Below are 20540 nucleotides of genomic sequence, written 5' to 3' on the forward strand. Positions count from 1 at the left end.
GTATGTTTTTAAAAGCTAGTTTCGGATCCTACTGTACCTGATGTCACAACACAGTACGAGCTTCTCGTCACGTGCAAGTTATCGTGACGTTTCCACAGACGCTCCGCATTGTAGCTCCATTTGGTGACATACAAGCAGCCATTTTGAACGTTTTGATGGCGGAAAATAGGCCATTTCGGAAGTTTTGGTACCTGACATCATCACAGCTAGCCAGACTGCTGCGTGAAATCACCAGAATTAGTACTGTAGCTTGACGTCAAGCTAGTGTCGATGTCGGTACGTGCGCCATGGGAAAAATTGACTTTAATATCAAAATAAAATATCAGCACTTGCTGAGCGTCACACTTGCGCAAAGCTGTCCTCTGTATGAAGGAGATCTGTATGGCAGATTAGACTCTCCTTCGAAAAATGGTGTCAGTACCCCTTTAAAGCAACAAATCAGGTAGTCGTCACAGAAAGTATAAGTAGCGATTTCATCATCAGAAGTTTCTTTCTGAACAAGAAAAAGCTAGTACACAGAGTCGTAACTGGCAGTTGGTGCATCAGCCATGTCTTGCAGGTTTCCCTTCTCCTTAATCTTGGCCTGGAGCAGAGTATGCACTGCTACACCTATCCGTACATCCATCTGTGTTGTCTCTTGCTTGAGGCGGCTCAGTGCTTTGCGAATGTTCACCAAGGGAGCTGGAAAGAACAAATGCAATACACTCGTGAGCACACAGTTACTATATCACAGGAAGACAAAGGGCAGCTGGAGGACAGTCATAATCATCATCAGTCTGACTACGCCCACTGTAGGGCAAATAATAATAATAATAATCGTTGGGGTTTAACGTCCCAAAACACTGCAGGGCAAAGACCTCTCCCATGTTTTGCCAATATACCCATCCTGTGCCTGATGCGGCCACATTATCCCTGCGAACTTCTTAATCTCATCTGCCCACCTAACTCTCTGCCTCCCCCTCGCGTGCTTGCCTTCTCTTGGAATCCGGTCTGTTACTCTTAATGACCAGCGGTTATCTTGCTTACGCGCTACATGCCTTGCCCATTTCTTCTTTTGATTTCGACTAAGATGTCCAGGAGGGACAGTAACCTTCATTAATTATTCTACACACCGTTCAACAGCTGAACGATAAGGCTGTCTGCTTTAGAAACTAGGCTTGAACGTCCCTGTTCAGAAGGCTCAACAGTTGCACCGATGAAAGAAATAGTCAAGCGCTGCAGTGTGTGATCTAGTTAACGAAGTGCAAGCAAATTAAATGGTCCTGTCAAAAGCTATGGTGCATGCGTGATCCTACAGTGGCCTGCATCCACAAACTTCAGTATTTTCCCATCATCCACTTGCATTGGAGCTAATTTCTCAGCATTTCTTTTTATTCTCACAGCGGCTATTTTTTTTTCCCCGTTCCATCTTTTCTTGCTGGGCACAAAATTTTTCAGATGTGGTTTTGCATGCTCTGCATTTGTGAAAAAAATATCACTGGCCGGTTGTGTGGCCCCTTCGAGAAGAAGAGCACACAATGTCTTGTTTCAATCATCAGCTGTTTTAGTGACATACCAATGTAATAGTATTTTTCAGACAGGACTGTCAATGCGAGGTCTAGATACACTAGGCTTGCCTACTGAGGGTTCAAAAGTGCTTCCACTAGGGCTAGTTGGTAGGCTTGCCTATTTGCAATACTCAAACATAGTGAGAGACCATTACTGAGGATACAAGTAAGCCACTGTTCATTATTATTGCCGGCTATGCGTACCAAAAGTGCTGTATTACATGTGGTTCTCCAGTGTAATTTTCTTTTTTTGCTCTGAAGTCTACCAATAGAACAAAATACTATACAAACTAGGAAACTCACTTCCATCGGTCATGCTTGAGCCTCTCTCTTCCATTTCTTGTTTAATTTGCTCCAGCTCTTCTGTAATCTGCAACAAACGGTGGAATGAACAAATAGGCAAACTGCAACAACACTGTGCTGTTAGTTATATCATCAAATGCCACATCAAACCAGTGGTAGCCGATTGCTCAATACTCCGATACAGAAAAAAAAAGAACGGCATGAAAGAATTGTGATTCACCATTTTTGTAGCTAACTGTGGTGACCATGTATGCATGCTTAGCTTGTTTCTTGTTCCCTAAAACTGTAGATTTGACACCTTTTATAGCTTTTGAAGGAACAGAAGAATCCTTATACAAGTATTGATGGAGTGTGCAGGACAGCAGCCTCAGGTTCTCTGTGTTCAGGGAATGTTTGTGGATGTTCAAGTGTGAAAAAAAAAGGTCTTACATATATGACAGACATGACAATCACATAATGATGGCGTAAATGTCATCCCATTACGACACATTAGTGATCTCTGATAACCAAGGTCTAGAAGACCGTTTCTGAAGTTAGTCTGACATTTTTGGTTGTATTTTGTAGAGCAAAAATTACATTATAAACACCTTTACCACTATAGTGGAACACGAATGCTACATTGAACCCGCATACAACGAATTACTGTGTATACTGAACAATCGTAAACTCCCAATGAACATATTTTCAATAGATAAAGTACTTCATATATAGAATTGCCTATATACAGTTAAAACTCTATCAAACAAAACTCTATTTTACGAATGTCCCGATCTAACGAAGAAATTTCGATTCCCCGGCAGGAACCCATAGGGTTCAATGTTGCCATCAACTCGAATTAAAGAAGCTTTCATAGCATTGAATACAATTTAATGAAGTTTTTCCGGAAATAAATGAGCAAAAATGCAGCGATTTCTTTCCAATTTTCACATATATGGCTTTTCTTCGTACGTGCACTGTAACGCTATCACATTGAAACATGTAGCTGCCCTAGTCATGACACTAGTTTTATTTTGACGAGGCTGCACGCCACAGTCGGTAGCAGTTTTACATACCAAATGGCGCAAAGCGGTAGTGGTTTCTTGTCCCTGCAAGTACTCCCAAAGGAACACGGTGGTTCCTTTCGTTATTTAAGGGTTTATGCGACAGATGGCACTGATAGCCTCCTTGAAACTTTGTTGCTCTGCCTGCTCGCACATTAATTGCATTCGTTGTTCCTGTCTTTTTAATATCAGCAGCTTTTCCTAGCCTCACGTGACCGTCTACCTCGCCTGTATCGCCTAGACATGGGAGGAATTCATGCTCGGGCTGCCCTTGTCGGCTTTTCACACATGCAGGCATGTATTAGCGGCAAATAAAATTCCGCCGTAGCTTTCGGGTGACGCTACATTACAATTTTAGATTTTAAAGAACCGAAAAATCCCTTCCTCAATTTTACGCACTTCCCGATTTAACAAAATAATTCAAGCACCTTCATCACTCCGTTAAATCGAGTTTCAACTGTACTATATAACTTCTTCTATGATTCCGTTCCGATTCGAGATGTCAGGGTTCGACTGTATATAAACACAATACCATTGCACAACTTCCCCAAGCACAGAGCGAGAAACTTATTGTCTGCTCTGGTGTTCAGTGGCAATTGACCAATGTAATGCTTCAGATAGGAAACCAAAGAGCATTCAGGAAGCTTGAATGAATGAAGATATTGCCATCTAATGTGCATAGGCGTACACACAAGTGGGGCAGGTGGCGGGAGGGGGGGGGGTGGCCACCCCCGTCCCTAATCATCTCAAGGGGGATGCCAGTTGTGCCTCATACTTTATTCAGACAGTTATGGCTACACACGTTTTTTGATGATAATGGTAACCAAGGACCCCTGATGTTGCTTTCAGAGATCTGTTTACTTTCCATTTTTAAAGGGGTCATGAAGCACCCCTTGGGCTTTATGAAAAAACTAGGGGCGTGCGAATATTCAAAATTTCGAATATTTTTCGAATAGTGTTTGCTATTCGATTCGATTCGCACTGGAATTTTTATATTTGAACTATTCGAACTTCCCAAAAACAAATGCAGTCAACGTCCGACTAAAAGTGCCCCTTCAAATTTTAATATGCTTCACCTCATTACACTCTCGTATTGCGGCAAAGCTGCCTTTCAAGCTCCGTTACGGTTGAACATAGCCAAGACACAACGTCCGATTAGAAGTGGTCCCTAGATTTTCAATATGCTTCACCTCATCACACCCCCGCATGGCGGCAAAGTTGCCTTTCAAGCTCCGCTACAGTCGCAAGTGTATTAACTCAAGAAAATGCTGGTTCCAACATGGAGATGAAAGATGTGGCAGAGGTGGGGGCTCAGTAATGCTGTTCTGGACCTGAAATTTGGGCAGGAAGTCCGACAAATTGGAAGCCGAAGCTTTTTAGCATCCAAAATTTCAGATGTTCTTATATATCGACGTCTACGAGGCAGATTTGGAACTCCGGACTTGAAGGGAGCACACCCTTGTCTGCAACATCAGTTGGGCTTCCACAGAAGTTGAAAGAGGAGAGGCTGAGGAAATGGCATCTTTGCCTATCACGTGTAAAGTGTTGTCGGCAACACATTGGTTGCACCAAATCATGTACATAAATACAATTCGGCCTCTACATTGCGCTTCAACCTAGCGAAAAGAAACACTTTCATGTTGCTATCTCATAAGAATATGCTTAGGAATCCTCTCCAACTTTTTTTTCTGCAATTTCGCTTCGAAGTATTCGAAATATATTCGAGAAATATTCGAAAAATATTCGATTCGATTCGCACTCACACATCAATATTCGAATTCGCTTCGCACCCAAAATTTTGCTATTCGCACAGCTCTACAAAAAACACATCCTGTGGAAAGCTGACATGGCTATGAACTGCTCAGCCAAATATTGCAGTTGTGCGCCCCACGTAAAGGCTACAAGCGGAACGCGAAGTTGCTGTTTTCTCAGGCGCCCTCTTTTCAAACAGAGGCCGGTTCTCACTTTCGTCAGTGGGCGGGACGTCTGCCCGTTGACGTCGCGATCTGCCTGTTTACGTCACAAAAGACATAGCATCCTCATTGGCTAATAGCCGACATAAATCGAGAGCGGCGTTCGGATCAGATGCGCTTCTTGCCACGGGGTGCCGCCACTTGCTGGCGCCGCACTCTTCAGTACACGGTAGCCGCACTCGCGCACGCGAATCACAGCGGGAGAGCGATCGTGTTTCATGATGCGCGCTGACGTAACTTCTTTCCCCTGTGCCAACCCTCCCTGTGTAGCTTCCAGTGTGCTCATCGGCACGAGAACAGAGAGAAAGCGCTGAGAGCGTGCACCGAATACCCGTAACTCCGCTCATTCTTGATGGATTCGAGAAATTTTTGCGGCAATCGATTCGGGAGGCAGTAAACTCCGACACGGAGGTAATTAGATCATTACTTGGAAAAGTGGTTCATGACCCCTTTAACCCCAAAAAGCAGGGGACCAATGGCAGGTCCTTGAGAGAAGCACGTCATCGCTTCATTTTCATTTTTGCATTTATTGCGGAGCTCGTTATCTGTTGAACTCAACCAATGAGAACAAAGGAGGAGGGAGAGGCACTGCGGTAAAACTTGCACCACCCCCTCCTCTAAATGAGAACTCTGTGCATGCCTATGAGTGGAACCTCATTATATTCAAATTTCAAGAGCGGGCAGCTGGGGGCCCCAACAGGTCCCCTCCTGGCTAGTCCCTCAGGACCTCAATAAAGTACTTTGTCTGTCTGTCAAGAGCAATGCTGATGGCTAAATACTAACCTGTGCAAGTGTACGTGAGCGGTCTGTGATGCCCCCACTGACAGTGCGGTAGTGTTCACGCGTGCGTGCCAGGGCCTCTTGCACCGACCGGTACTGGGCCAAGGGTGCTTCCAGCTGCGCGTTCAGGTATTTTTCACGGCTCGCCAGCTTGTCCAGAACCGAGCCAAGACCAGCCGACAGCCTCTCGAGCTGAGCCCGAGTCACATGCAGGCCCTCATCAAGCTCGCGACGTTGCTGGTGGATCAGTTCCAGATGGCCACGCCAGTCCTGCACGCCATATATCAGCAAGAAATGCATCAAGACTGATATATAAGAGTCTCGGCAAGTCGTGCCTGTCATACACACTACCAAAAAAGAATGCACGAATCAGGAAAATGTAGCATCCAATAATGCTTGTGGTAGCACTCCAAACAAAACAAAACATAAAACGCAGATCTATGCAGAACACACAGCACAGTGCAGTCACAGTGAAACTGAAGGAGCGGCCTTTCTAGTGCCCGTTGTAAACTCTCTTGGGCAACTACTACAAGTACATTTGCAAGGTACCCACTAGGCCATAAATCATCATTATTTTGCGGATTAGGGAATTATTCACTATGCCATCAGTCATCATTCTGCAAAGAAGTGACGTGCCTGCTACACATTTGTAAGGCATTATGTGCATTTTTTGATGCTATGGCTGATGACGAAGAATTATGGCTGAGCCCTTTGTAATGGGTAGGGATCTACCACCCACTCATTACGCAATTTGCGTTGTATGACACCTGGTGTTACTTTACTCTTCTGCCATGGTATATTACATCTGTTCATACAAGTCCTTGCCCAACATATATACCTCTATGGGGTCTTTTTGCGAAGGAGTTTCAAGCACCGGCATGGCTCTGCGGCAAAATACTCAACTGCCACGCAGAGGGCCTGGGGTTCGAATCCCGCTTGATCCTGTAATTTTTTCTCATTGTTCACGATAACAGCTACAGAGAACGGCGACGGCGGACAACTATGCCACCTAAATCAGCTGCTGTGATCTCATAACAGCTTTCGCTGTAAAATCTGCTCTCACATCACACCTCATTTCAAACTGAAAAGAAAGTGAAGGCAACTATTGAAAACCTTGAGAACCCCAGGTGTAGGGATATCTATTGATAAAACATCTGACTGACCTTGGCATCGGGTTGGATAGTAACCCTAAGCTGCGGTAAGACCCTTTCCACTTCCAGCTTCCACTCGGCACTATCCACCGTTGACTGCAGAATGTCCTCAGGCTTGTTCAACTGAGATGACCCACCCTGTACAGTTGCACAAAACACAGCATGTGTAGGAAAGCCGCAGAACACCGAAACGTAAAAACATGGTTGTGCAATGCGACACTTGCACACAGCTGGGCTAGACGGTGAATGTGTAGTGTAGCGGGGATGTGAACTGCACTGGATGGTTGTGTACATGTGTCTATTACGGAAGTGATAGTGGCAGTTCTGTCATTACGGTGAGGTGGTTACTTGCCACAATGGTGGCATATGTTAGAGTTAGTCCACTAAGCTTAAATTGTTTAATCACGTTATTGACATCAGTGGTGTTAGCCAAAGTGTGACAACACAGCTACTGATTGACAGGTATCAGGAATTTTGCCTACTTCGAAAGATGGACTAATGAATGGTTCAAGCACCCCGTGTTTACCTTCTTTGTAAGCACATCAGTTTGTGCGACTGCATGAATGTTATTCAAGGTAAGCTTTATCAATCAGAGTGAAGGCAGTCATGAGGCTAATGTGTTTGTCTATCAAAAAATAGTACGTATACCGTAAAGTACCGTGGAAGCACCCTGTATTAACATTTCTGAAACTTCAGAATTCTCAAAATTATATGTTAAGCGCCCACCCTTCCAAAGTGCCAACATCAGCCGATATATTGAGCCCATTGCTGCCGTTACAGCAATCCGCTAGCCATGTAATGCGCTCCTACACCGTCGCCAGGAAGATTGAAGTCGTTGAGTTGCACTGTGCCTCTAGAAAGAACATGAGCTGTACCTCTCGGCATTTCAACATACACAGAAAAAGAATTCATGAGTGGGACTCCAGGTGTGACACACTAAAGCACCGCAACTACGGCAAGGAGATGAAGCACAAGCTTACGGATGGCAAGCCCGTCTTCAATGAAGAGCTGGACGGTGCCGTTCACCGAGTCCGTCGTTCACTTAGTTGGACGAGTCATTTGCTGGGTTTGGTGACGATGAGTAGGCATTAGCGTACTCCATCATTTAAAATTTCAAGATAAACATGGTTTCTTTGGTTATGTGGCCACCGTAGCCCTGCCTCAGCCTTTTTGATGGCCACCATCTTGGTTTTCGCTGCTTTAACCAAAAAAGTGAACATATCTAGATAAACCCAATATTCAGCAAAAGTGGGGTGGGCGCTTCTGCGGTGCTTTATAGTATGTCAATCTGTTTATTACGCCATGAGCACATTTAACATAAAAAATATTTAATGGGCACACTTTTCTGCAAGAGTGAAGGGGTTGCATTCACTACCCTGTGGTAGAACTATGCATGCAAATGGTCATCCTTACTTAAAGATGCATAAAATTTCCTCAGGTGACACCTCTTCAGGCAGCAAAATGGGTCAGTCATGATGTAGTTCAGCGCAAAAAACAGGCAACAGACGAGCGAGAGGACAAGGACATGCGCTGTGTCCTTGTCCTCTCGCTCGTCTGTTGCCTGTTTTTTGCGCTGAACTACATCATGACTGACTCGTTCCAACTCGCCCAACAAGCAACATAGCAAAATGGGTTTTTGGTTGCAGGCACACACCAGCACAAATGACAAGGCTGTGAGCTTCTGCAAAGTGGCTAAAGTCATGCTCAATTGCTTTCTCCTCTTGCTCTCTCTTTCTTTGTTCACTAGCTGCATTACTATACTTTTTGGCAACTTGCAAAGTAGCCTTGCTTTCTGAATTAGTTGACAAACTAAACATGACATGTTACTACAGGTATATTCTTTTAGCATATACTAAGTGCACATATTGTTGCCTATGGGCCCAAAAATCACTAAAACAGTGCACACAATTTAAAAGAATGAACGATCAGGGTGAAACTAAGTTTATGATCAAAGCGTAGGTTAGATACAAATCTACCAAGACCTGATCATGCAACAACTGTTAGTGTGTTCATGTCCTACAGCAAATTAACTTCGTAACAAATGTTCGACGAGTTACTACTATGTATATATATACAGCAGCAATTGTGTTTCGTGTTTGAGTGTTACTCTGCCATTCTACATATGGTCTGTCCTTTCAAAAGGAATGTTATTTTTTTCATGAAGTTCCTGATATTTTTCAGCAATATAATGGCACGAAAAAAATTACTGTAATCTCACCAAGCGGCCAGCCGATAGCGTTCGCAAACCATCCAGGTCCATCACTGGACCATCGTCATCGTCCTCGTCATCCGCGGCTTGCTCCTAAAGAACACAACAGGGTCAGATGGATAAAACACCACTTTGTGCAAAAATCACAGCATTTGCAGGAATACAATACTAAATTGTAATCAGTCATGAGCCCTATGACTACTCATATCAATACTTCTAACGACCACGCCCCTAACAATAATGATGTGGAGTTACAGAACCAAATACAGTAGACTCTCGTTAAACGGAACCTGAAGGGACCAAGAAAATGTGTTCCATTTAACAGGAGTTCCGTTTACTGAGAGATGAACAGGAGTGCAGAATCCAAGTATGAAACCAATTATATTAGATGCAGTTGTTCCGTTTAAGCAGCAGTTCCGTTTAACAGATTTCCATTTACTGAGAGTCTACTTAATGTGTAGCAGCGTATTCTATATTGTAAGGAGAGAGACACAATACAAAATCAGAGGAGGCCACAGACCTTATGTTACCAACAAAGCGTGAGTCGATAATGATGAGATGAGAAGGCGCAAATAAAGAAAATACTACAGAAAAAAAAAATTGGCAGATACCACGCACTGTGAGAACCAATGCTCTGTGAAGTATTTTGCAGGTACCTCGCAACCTAGCATCGTTAGAGCTTCTTAAAGGTAGAGAAATTAATGTGTGCAGAGAAAGCAAGTGTTCATGATGAGAGCCTGTATGTGGCGACAGAAGCAAGTAGTGATGCAGAACTATCGATGGTACTATCGATACTATCGATAGTTGAATCACTATCGAACTATCGATAGTGAAAAATACTATCGATAGCGCTATCGATAGTGAAAAATTCGATTCGATTATACTACCGATAGTATAAAATCATCAGCGCCGACTCACTGCAGAATAATCTTGGTTCCCCGCGCGCGTGGTATATAGTGGAGCCGGAGGAGCAGGCTGAAGGGCAAGAAAGTTGACATGATTGTGTTCTTCACCCGAGTGCTTTGCTGACACATGATCATAAAGTCATACTGTTCAGCTGTAGCGAAAAGGAAGCCTTTACATGTGATGGGACTGTGCGGCTTCAAATTTATATTGCATTTTATGATTTCAAAATAAAAAAAATATCAAGAAGGTAAGGTGTAAATGGTTGCTTTTGGATAAGAATTCATTTATGGATATATTCCGCCATTTTCACTGCGGAAACAATTAATTTCTCTGCCAAAATTGCTCATAAATTAAGTGAAGCTGGTAGTAGGCTATCGCAAATATTTTGGCAGTATGGCCGGCCAGCAACCGCATCGATATTCACACCACTATCGAGAGTATTGTCACGTGGTTGTGACGGTGAAGAATGCTGCAGCAAGACTGGGAAATACGGAGCACTTTGTTTGGGCGAACTTGTGCTCAGAATATCAAAGCTCAAAATACAGGCGATACATGCTGCGCACTGAATGATAGTGGCGGGAGCAGTCGTCAGCCGTTCAGTAATCTGATCATCGGTGGAACGCGTCGTCTTTTATATATCAGTCGTCAAACCTTCCAGCGTTATCACTGGTGTTCGCGTAAGCTCTCGAATAAACTTGACTATTCGCGTCCAGTGTATAATCTTAACAGAATGATCTCAAACAATTGTGAAGCTTCCCAAACATTACGTTGCGCTCTGCGTCAAACGTTGCTAACAGTCTTTGTGGGTGAAACCCGAATACGTCAAAACAAAGCAATAAACACGCGTGGCAGTAATATCGCTATAGTAACATTAACGATGGTACTATCGGTTGCACTATCGATAGTTTGTTTACACTATCGATAGTTTCAAAAAAACTATCGATACTATCGATAGTCAATTTACCAATAGTTCTGCATCACTAGAAGCAAGTCAACAACGATGATGATGGCATGGGGGTGACGGCATGCTAGGAGTTGTGTTTTGACTCTAATGAGAGAATGTCGCAATTTATTCTTTTACAACCTGAGCCACACCTGAAGGCGATCTACTATGGCACAGTGCCTTGGTAGAGTTAGCTGCTATGAGGCCAAGGACTAGGGAATGTGGGCTGATTTCGAAGACAATGCATCCTAGCACAGTGTCTCAAAGCATTAGCTGCCGTGAAACAAGAATGGTAGAAAGTGACATGCTCCAACTCGTGTCATGTGAGAAGGACTGTGATAAGTTTGTGGCCAAGTAGAAAATGGCGGCCGCGTGTGTGCTCTCGCTCATGCAACATGGCGTGATACAAGTGGCAGCTGTGTCAGAGCTGGTTTTAATTGACCCGAGAGGGATTCATTTGATCACAGCCTAGTGGCCAGAATGCTGTGCTGCCTCGCTGGGACACATAGGTTCAACCCCATTACCAACAAGTGTTGAAGATTGGGCGAGTTGGTTCGTCGTACTTGAACTGGTATAGCGCATTACGGGGAAGAAGAAATGGCCTAGCAGACCGACACAAGAGGACAGAGCGCTAACTTCCAACTGAGCTTTATTGTCAAAATGCATCAAATATGTAGACTTGCGCAAGCATACAAAAACACCCTAACGCAACGCCAAGATTAGACACACCATCGCACCGTCACACACCACAGATTCATAGATGGTTTCCCTGATAAAGAAAGGCCACTTCATGTTCAGATAAAGCAAAGGAAAGGGCGCTGATACATATGATGCCAGCTCTGGCTATACAATGCGCTTCTATTATTTCTCGAGTGATTTGTGACGGGTGCTTTTTTAACACTTCACATTGATCAAACATAGGGGAACATCCACAATCGCTGCAGTGAATTCCAATATGGCCCTGGATTGCTTTGTGAACATTATAATGGTGCTCTTTTAGCCTTTCATCAAGGCAGCGTCCCGTTTGGCCGATATACCTCTTACCACATGCGAGTGGTATCGAGTAAACAACCCCCACTTCACATGGCACAAACCGAGTTTTGTGCTTGGTTGAGGAAACAGTGGCACGTGATTTGAGGGGATTGACTGCTTTGCAAAGCCTCTGTAACTTATCCGGCGCCGAAAACACCACTTTCACGCTGGTCAAGCATGCTCAGCATGCTTGACGAAAATATTGTCGCCAAAGTATGTTGGTACGTAGACGACTTTTTGATTTTCGTTGACTGCAGCGACGCTGCCTGCCAGCACCTAACCGACGGTATTCTAATGACTTTTAAAGAATGTTTCAAACCGCTTTTATTGACGCATGAGATGCCGATTGACAACAGTTTACACTTTTTAGATTTGAATTTGATGCTTTCACCTCCCCATGCATGCTGGCTATATGAACCTAGAACTGGAAAGCCTCTTTTACCCTATGACTCTTCCCATTCCAAGTTAGTTAAACGAAGCATCACAAATCTTTGTCTCATCAATCCCCTCAGGAAATCATGTCATCATGTCATGCAGCACAGCTTTCCAGCTCAAGCTGAAAGGCTTTTGAGTGCAGGGTACCCAGTTATCCTACTGGTATCTATAGCTGAAAAGCTATTAAAACAGATAAAGAAAGACTGCAACTCCGAGGCTCAGCCGCAATCTAACGACCGAAAAAGGCCCGTAGTTTTACCCTACGTGCATGACATTTCCCACCGACCAAAAAAGATAGGGGAGAAAGTCAGCGTGAAAGTGGTGTTTTCGGTGCCGGATAAGTTACAGCGGCTTTGCAAAGCAGTCAATCCCCTCAAATCACATGCCACTGTTTGCTCAACCAAGCACAAAACTCAGTTTGTGCCATGTGAAGTGGGGGTTGTTTACTCGATACCACTCGCATGTGGTAAGAGTTATATCGGCCAAACGGGACGCTGCCTTAATGAAAGGCTAAAAGAGCACCATTATAATGTTCACAAAGCAATCCAGGGCCATATTGGAATTCACTGCAGCGATTGTGGATGTTCCCCTATGTTTGATCAATGTGAAGTGTTAAAAAAGCACCCGTCACAAATCACTCGAGAAATAATAGAAGCGCATTGTATAGCAGAGCTGGCATCACATGTATCAGTGCCCCTTCCTTGGCTTTATCTGAACATGAAGTGGCCTTTCTTAATCAAGGAAACCGTCTATGAATCTGTGGTGTGTCACGGTGCGATGGTGTGTCTAATCTTGGCGTTGCGTTAGGGTGTTTTTGTATGCTTGCGCAAGTCTACATATTTGATGCATTTTGACAATAAAGCTCAGTTGGAAGTTAGCACTCTGTCCTCTTGTGTCGGTCTGCTAGGCAGTTTCTTCTTCCCCGTAATGCGCTATACCAGCCCCATTATCAAAGTCTTTAGGATTCTTTTTGTTAGAAAAGCCGTAAACAAGGTGAAACAGGAGCGTGACGGACTACCGCAAAGTGCTTGGGATGTGCCAAAGAATGCTTCGTGCTGAAAATGCAAAAATCGGAAAGATATTTTAAATTAGGTCTTCACTAGGATTTTCTCTTTATACCTAGCTGTGCTGGATACTCTTGCTTTAATAAATGCTCCAAGAATATGCTTGTTACCATCAAACTTAAACACTAAAGAAAAGTATTGAGTTGATGTGAAGCTTCAAACTACCATTCTAGAAACCTCGCAATATTTGTCATATGCAAAGAAAATGCTTAGTTGGGGAGAAAATCGAGCTTCAAGGGTCCACATACGCATAGCACGGTCCAACTGCCCGCACCTGAGCAAAAAGTTGTTACGTCACATAAGACGCCACCACCATCTACTGCACAACAGCCAGCATTACAATTTTTCGCACAAAAGGCAAAGGTGTGGCCAGAAAATGAGACAACATCGCATGGACGTGGAAGTTTCTTGTACTTGTGGTTACAGCGAGTTCCACGAGTAAGCAAAGCCAGTGGAGTACTAACGAAGGTTCTCCGACTACCAACATCGTTGTCAAGTGATGAAGTAAAAAACATGGTGGCTATGACAGGTTTCCAGCTCCTGTTTTAGTGAATCTGGCTCTTGCAGTACCCAACAGCACAGCCTTTGAAACTGGCGGCTGTTTCTCAGAGAAAACCGTTGCCGAGATGCAAAATTTAGCACCACATAGGGTAGCAACAAAAGGTTCCCTTTTTTCCAAGAGTCAAATAGAAATGCGCAAGAAGAATTTTGTCTTATGATGCAGTACAGTGATCTTTCTTATGGCAAGTGGTTGGGTACTAGTGCCGAAATAAAACTGATGAACAGCTATGACATTACACTGGTGCTAGAATGTTCCGCTGGAGTTCGAAGTGGTGTCACACATTTGCTTTAAGTTCTTTCTTACTAAATCACTGTTGTCAATAATACTGATGTTTCAGTCACTCTTAAGCACTATATTGGTGTAACCAAAATTCCAAGAAGACAGCAGTTCACAGGAACATTAATGTCCCTATAGCAGCTTTGAATTTTTCTTTTTTAACTGTAAAAATAAACGGAAAGCTACTATAATATGTAAAAAAACTGCAGCTAGATGTGGTCTCACAGTAATATATAAGGTGGCAAAATTGTTCCTAAGAGCACACAGCACAGAAGAAAATGTTCATTTTTATCACTTGAAAACAGGAAGGAAAGAGAGAGAACGAGAGAAAGAGGTGAGCACGCACCTCCATCATCTCCTCTTCAATTTTCTCCAGTGTCACCTCAGCAGCATCATCGACCAACGTTTCTTCCTCGAGCTGTTCTTCCGGTGGCAAAAGCCTTGAACATCAGAAACGTTAATATGTGAGGTGGAATGTCTCGTCTTGTCCTCCATGTTCCTGGATGTTTCACTGTATGATAGCAACCTGTTGAGGTCACTGCAAAGCTGTCTCGAATGAGAGGATTTCTTACACTTGAGGACATCAGTGCAACTCATGGTAACGCCTTCAGTGTGCAAAAAACATGCACGCATGCACTCGCACATTTGGTTGGCAGGGAGAGAGCATGGCACCTTAGTCAAAATGGAGAAGAAATGGGCAGGGCATGTAGCAAGAAGGCAATATAACCACTGGTCAATAAGAGTAACAGACTAGATTCCAAGAGAAGGCAAGCAAGCGTGTGAGGGGAAAGCAGAAAGTGAGGCGGCAGATGAGATTGTTATGTTGTTTGGGGGTCGTACGGGTATTGTACGACTGCGTTACGATGAGACCAGCACGGAGCCGCGAGTGACACACCGCTATGAGAGAGAACGAACCGCTGGCTAGGCTCGGCTTGCCTAGCCTATTTTATTATACCGAAACATGGGTAGGGCGTGCTAGCAACTATACATAACAGGGATTAAGAAGTCTGAGGGGATAACATGACTCCAGCAAGCAAAGGACTGGGTTAATTGGAGAAACATTAGAGAGACCTTTGCACTGCAGTAGGCATAGGCAGGCTGATGATGATGATAATGATGAGAGCCCACTTGTGTGAGAAAAGAGGGAGGGAGGGGGTCCTTCCTTGTGTGTTAGTGTATGTGCATGTGTTGTACATGTATACATACGCACTCTGAAACTGTTACCAAGATCGAATTATTAACTAGGCTACCTACAATTTCTAAAATGTTATTGTTTGAAGGAAAGCAACTGTGCACACCTATACCAAGCAGATGGCAAGACATCATGCAAAAAAAGGGATCAGTACAATGCCAAATAAACAGTCTTGTCACTTGCAGTGCTTATTAGATTATGGGAAAAATGTATGTACTAAACAAGAGTTCACTCTGAGGGCTGTTGGGCTCAGGCAAGTGGAGGAATGTTGGTAAAAGACTTGGCTAAATTACATAATAGTCAAGAAATGACACAGACAGTAGTGGTTCAGCTTTAGGATGGGATCTGCTTCATTATATTTAATTCACACTTTGTATGTCAGAACATCAAGTCAAATTCTAAAAAAAAGAAACAGAAGCAATAGAAAAACATGTTAATGATTGAAGAGCAGTAATTCAGGCTAATGAAAAACCGTTCTACAGCTTGCAAAGCGACAATCACAAAGACGTCGGTGTAAGAAAATAGTTTCCTGCATTTATAACGCGAATATTTATGATGTCAGTATTCAAAAATGCTGGAAGGAAGGAAATAATGAACAGAGGCATAGCTTGAAAACGAAAAGCAGAAGTCTGAATTCTGGTATGAGTAACAACATGCAGCCATATAAAACTCACATACGTTTTCTTTTCTTTGGCATTGTTTCTCTTGCGGTACACATGCATAATGCTTGACCCACATATCAATCTCTTCTACTTTGTTGATCAATTTTTAGCGTCAAATATGAAATAAACAATAAGTGAAACAGTGAACAAGTGAAAAAAAGGTTGCCCTCGTCTGGTGAGCTCATGTTTGCTCTATATGTGAGTGCAAATACATTTTTTAAGCTACTATGAGAAGAGAAAAAGTACAATATCTATGTGAGCAAAAGTGTAAAACAATGCATTTGCGACTAACAGGCAATAAAGTGCAACTGCTTCAACTCACATGCATAAGAAGTGCAGCTGTACAGGTGGTGCTGTAATGTGCAGCTCGTAAATAAATGGTGGTTTCTGCAAATATGGAAACAAAATATTGTACAAGGGATGCACTGAGTGCTACCGGCCAAAGAATATATTTTTACAGTGTGCTTAAAGAGTGAACAAGAGAAAAATTTATTTGTTTCCGGTTCCCTTGCACTGCCTTCTAGCTACACAAAAGATTACCACAGAAACAACTGAATTATGACAACTCATAGCAACAACTCAGAGCAGCAAGCTATAAAAAGAACCAGCTGCAAAAGTAAAATGGACAGAAAGGTAACATTGTTAGTGGCAGCAATGAGCTTGCTGTTTTTGTAGCCGTTAACTTTGCAACAGCGAACCTGCAGGAGAGTTGAACGGTTTCCACGCGACAGTGGCAATCTGTAGTGGTGTAGTTAGCATTGTGGTTGCACAGGTTGTCCAGAGAAGGGCCTCTGTGGTAGAACTAGTGCAGCACGGAGGAACATACTCGGAACATAACACAGCACAGAAAACACTAAGCTCAGACACAGTGAAGTGCTTGACTCGAATACAATGAACAAAATTACACTACACACAGTGAAAATTCACTAAGTCTTGGGTAGATTGGGTATATTTAGTTGAGCGGCAAATTAAGGAACTCTGAAGGGTGCAAGAAATCACTCATACATATTCGTCGTGGCTAATACAAGTGCTGCTCAGATTTGTGCGTAGTAAAATCTCGTTACAAGAGACACTGATTATGAGAGAGAGTTGAAAATGGCTTGGCTGGTTTTCCTATATTCACCATGTCAGCAACATCTCACACAAGAGAGATGGTTACACAAGACACTCAGTTACTAAGGACAACTCTTTTGATCCCTAGAGTAAATTCTTCACATTTTAGAAGAGACAAGCCACACATGCTCAAAGTGCAGGCTACATCATAGTACCAACTGGTATGCACTGCAACTTACATTCCCTTGGCTCAACTGTGGTCTGTGGCACAGCTGGATGATGTTCCCTGCATAGTTGCGACTACAATTTGCTGCGAACTTCCTGTCATCATGCTTTTATAATCGCTGTCACGCTCCCACACCGACTCTTGCAATGCTTGCAAAGTGAAGTGCTTTACCTCCGGAAGTGGGGAAAGAAGCTAATAGAATCTGCAATCACCTGAAAACAAACTACTATGGATGACTTTATTAAGCCATACTGAGCATACTGTTGATATGTTTAAACACACACTGATGCTGATGAATAATAAAGTGGTCTAATCTGACTCCTCAGTGTTTTTAGAATTTTCGTTCACGAAGGACCTTGGTTACAAGAGACATGTTTCCCGGCTAGTTCCCTCGAGTGTCTCTTGTAACGAGGTTTTACTGTATCTGTGAAAGGTTCCTTTTCATGTTATCACAGGCCAATGCGGATAACACAAGCGGTCACTCGAGCACAGTTTAATTACTCACGTTTTCCACCCAAAGTGCTTCTTCCTAAGGGCTTTGTCAGCTAAATGGTCTAGAACGAAGATCACGTGCTCTCCCCAGCCTTGCTTCAGGCGACTTGGAGGAAAGTCGATAGCGGTGCCCTATGGGAAAGGACAAAGTGAAAGAAAAAATCATTCAAACTGCTGGAGAGGACGCGTTCACTCAAAGTCACCGTAAGCACTAAATACGCACCATGTTCCTAAGCACATCTAAGATGTTCGATACTGTGGTGTTGGGATCGTCCGACTGCAAACAGAAATATCATGGTGGTTCAATGCCTGTGTAATCAGTTGCAAAGCCACAACAATAAGGACGTCGAGAGAGTAGCGTTCAATACAAGTAGGCAAAGTATGGGCGATTTGTAGAAAATATTGTAAAAAAAGACATTACACTAGCAGAAGAGAGAAATTATTGAGGTTGTATATGTTATAAGCGCTGGTTTTAGTTGATTAAGAGTCACCACTCGAATATAACTTCTCTTAAATAATGGGGCGAAGATAACGGCAGAATTCAGATATTCTGCAGGCGAGGAATTAAGCTACGAAGCCTACAATATATATTACAACAGATGGAAGAAGCTCAGTAATATAATGATACAGCACGCATATAGTGAAGCAGATTATATTATTTCTGAAAACAGATTATTATGTAAGAGCACTGGTCAAATCAGCAAATTTTATTGTAGTGGATCGCAACATCACCTAGTGCACTATATTTGTCATTGTATTAGGCTTGTGAATGTATACAGTGAAGACAAGTACGCTAAACCTTGTCATTATATTTTACCTTAAGCAGATTCACAACCCCCTCATTGAGTAAGTCTTAAAGAGGTCTTAAGAATTGTTCTTTCTGCTAAAAAATTATGTATTTTTTTCATATGCCAGTCGACAAAACCAAAAAAAAAATTTCTTCCACTCAGAGTAGTCAAGGTGACAACAAAGTTGACCGAGTCACCTCCTGCGGTGTTTCGAACGCAATGCCCGACTGTTGGATCAGCCAAGCCGCCAGTGAAGAGAAGATGTAGAACTGCTCTCCTGGGTTTGTTGGCACAGCAAAATAATGCCTGAAATAAATAAGCCAAACGAGTGTCACAACGCCACAAAGAAAGTGACAGAATTCATGTTGCTTTATACACTGTGCAATATTGTTGCTGTTATTAGGTACGATCGCCCGGTGATCGACACTAACAGTATACGAAAGCCATGCAGTGAGATCTACTAAATTCTTGAAGCTCGCCGAGACATTTGTATGTTGCCTGCAGAATACCCTCTGAACATATAGTGCACAGGTGACATCATTTCCTGTTATTTTTCCCTCTTTGTTAGCATTAATTCTTGCTCCATTGAACTAGCAGCTTGCATGCTATGGTAACAATTAAAAGGTCTTAGTTTCAGTATCTTTGTTTTGAAAGACTATTCGGGATTAATCTCCGTTATGACCGAGATGTTTGTTCTCTTGGAAGTCCATATGGGACTCTCAAAACTACGGCGCCACCGTAGCTAAAAGTAATCTTGCCTTTTTCGCTCATTTCTTTCATATTTTCACAAGGACCAAACCTTGCACCCACACGTCCCAACAGGAAATACCAGGGCGTTAGCCAGGTATCATTTCGTTTTGAGGCTAGCATCGTCGCCTTTCGTAATCATTGCGAGGCCGGCCGTTGCTCTCTTTCCTGTAATCTTCCGTGATCGAATTTCTTTCGGAGAACTGCCACCTCAACTGTCTTTCCTGAATCCTAGAAAAACAACGTTCTACGACATTTATGACGTCTTTGTTTATCTGATTTACCTGTGGTCACAATTTCAGTGTTATCTTTACCTTATCGAAACGCCAATCTCGATCTCAGCAAACATCGTAAAGAATGCGCTCAGGTTTTCACGGAACTACGCGCTGAAAGGCGACCAGAGTTCACAGATACCTCTTCACTTGGCCGCGCTAAACATTTAGCAATCCACTTACCTGCTTATAGGCTTGATTTTAAACTGTGTTGTGAACTCGGTGTCATAGTTGATGAGCTTCAATTTGTCTAACAAGTCCTCCATTACGACGAAAGGAAGGTACGCTTGACCCGGCCCGACTTCGTCCACGCTGGCCGGCTCCTCTCGCTTTTTGGACGACATAGTGGAACGCTACAACGAGAGTAAAATATGGCTCATTCAGCTCGCGTTAGCTTAGTTTACAAACGAGAAGCCTGGAGAGAAGAACACGCGAACGCCTCACATATGACGCCCAGCGGTGCGCAGTGCGACGAATACAAAGACACTGCGATAAGGCGATCAGCCGATCGTAGCAGCCATCAAATTCCAACGCCCTGCGTTTAAGCTAGCAATAACCACTACAGTTTAAACTAGCAATAAGCTACGAGATACACAGCCATCATTATCAAGTTAGCCGAGACTTGCTGCTCTGTACAGTGTACTGCTCTGCAAAGAGAGCCATTATTTGTTTACAAAAGTGTTGTCATGGCAACTGATGCGAGAAATGGGCGATACGCTGAAAATGCACAATTTACCTTTCGTTATACTGGGGTATTTTATAAAAGGTGTTTATATATTAGTTAGCTTATTGAGAAAAAAATATATCTAAACATTTAACCACTGCGGCATGTTGGCAACAGTTCTTGTTTCAATAGTTTCGCTTTCGCTTCTAGACGCGCACGCACG

At 43.2% G+C, this 20540-nt stretch overlaps 1 protein-coding gene across 1 annotated transcript; it reads right to left on the reverse strand.

The window, feature by feature from the left end:
* Positions 1–465: 465 nt before the first annotated feature.
* On the reverse strand, positions 466–20336 carry LOC119394582 (intraflagellar transport protein 57 homolog). The gene is made up of 11 exons (XM_037661899.2): positions 20098–20336; positions 19837–20006; positions 18832–18940; positions 18070–18123; positions 17860–17978; positions 14568–14661; positions 9013–9096; positions 6807–6932; positions 5647–5913; positions 1851–1917; positions 466–681 (listed from the first exon to the last, which is right to left on the reverse strand). Exons 2-11 carry the CDS (start codon positions 19995–19997, stop codon positions 509–511), a joined length of 1254 nt encoding a protein of 417 aa, XP_037517827.1. The 5' UTR covers positions 19998–20006; positions 20098–20336; the 3' UTR covers positions 466–508.
* Positions 20337–20540: the final 204 nt, after the last annotated feature.

This window comes from Rhipicephalus sanguineus, chromosome 5 (assembly GCF_013339695.2).
Source record: "Rhipicephalus sanguineus isolate Rsan-2018 chromosome 5, BIME_Rsan_1.4, whole genome shotgun sequence".
NCBI lineage: Eukaryota > Metazoa > Arthropoda > Arachnida > Ixodida > Ixodidae > Rhipicephalus > Rhipicephalus sanguineus.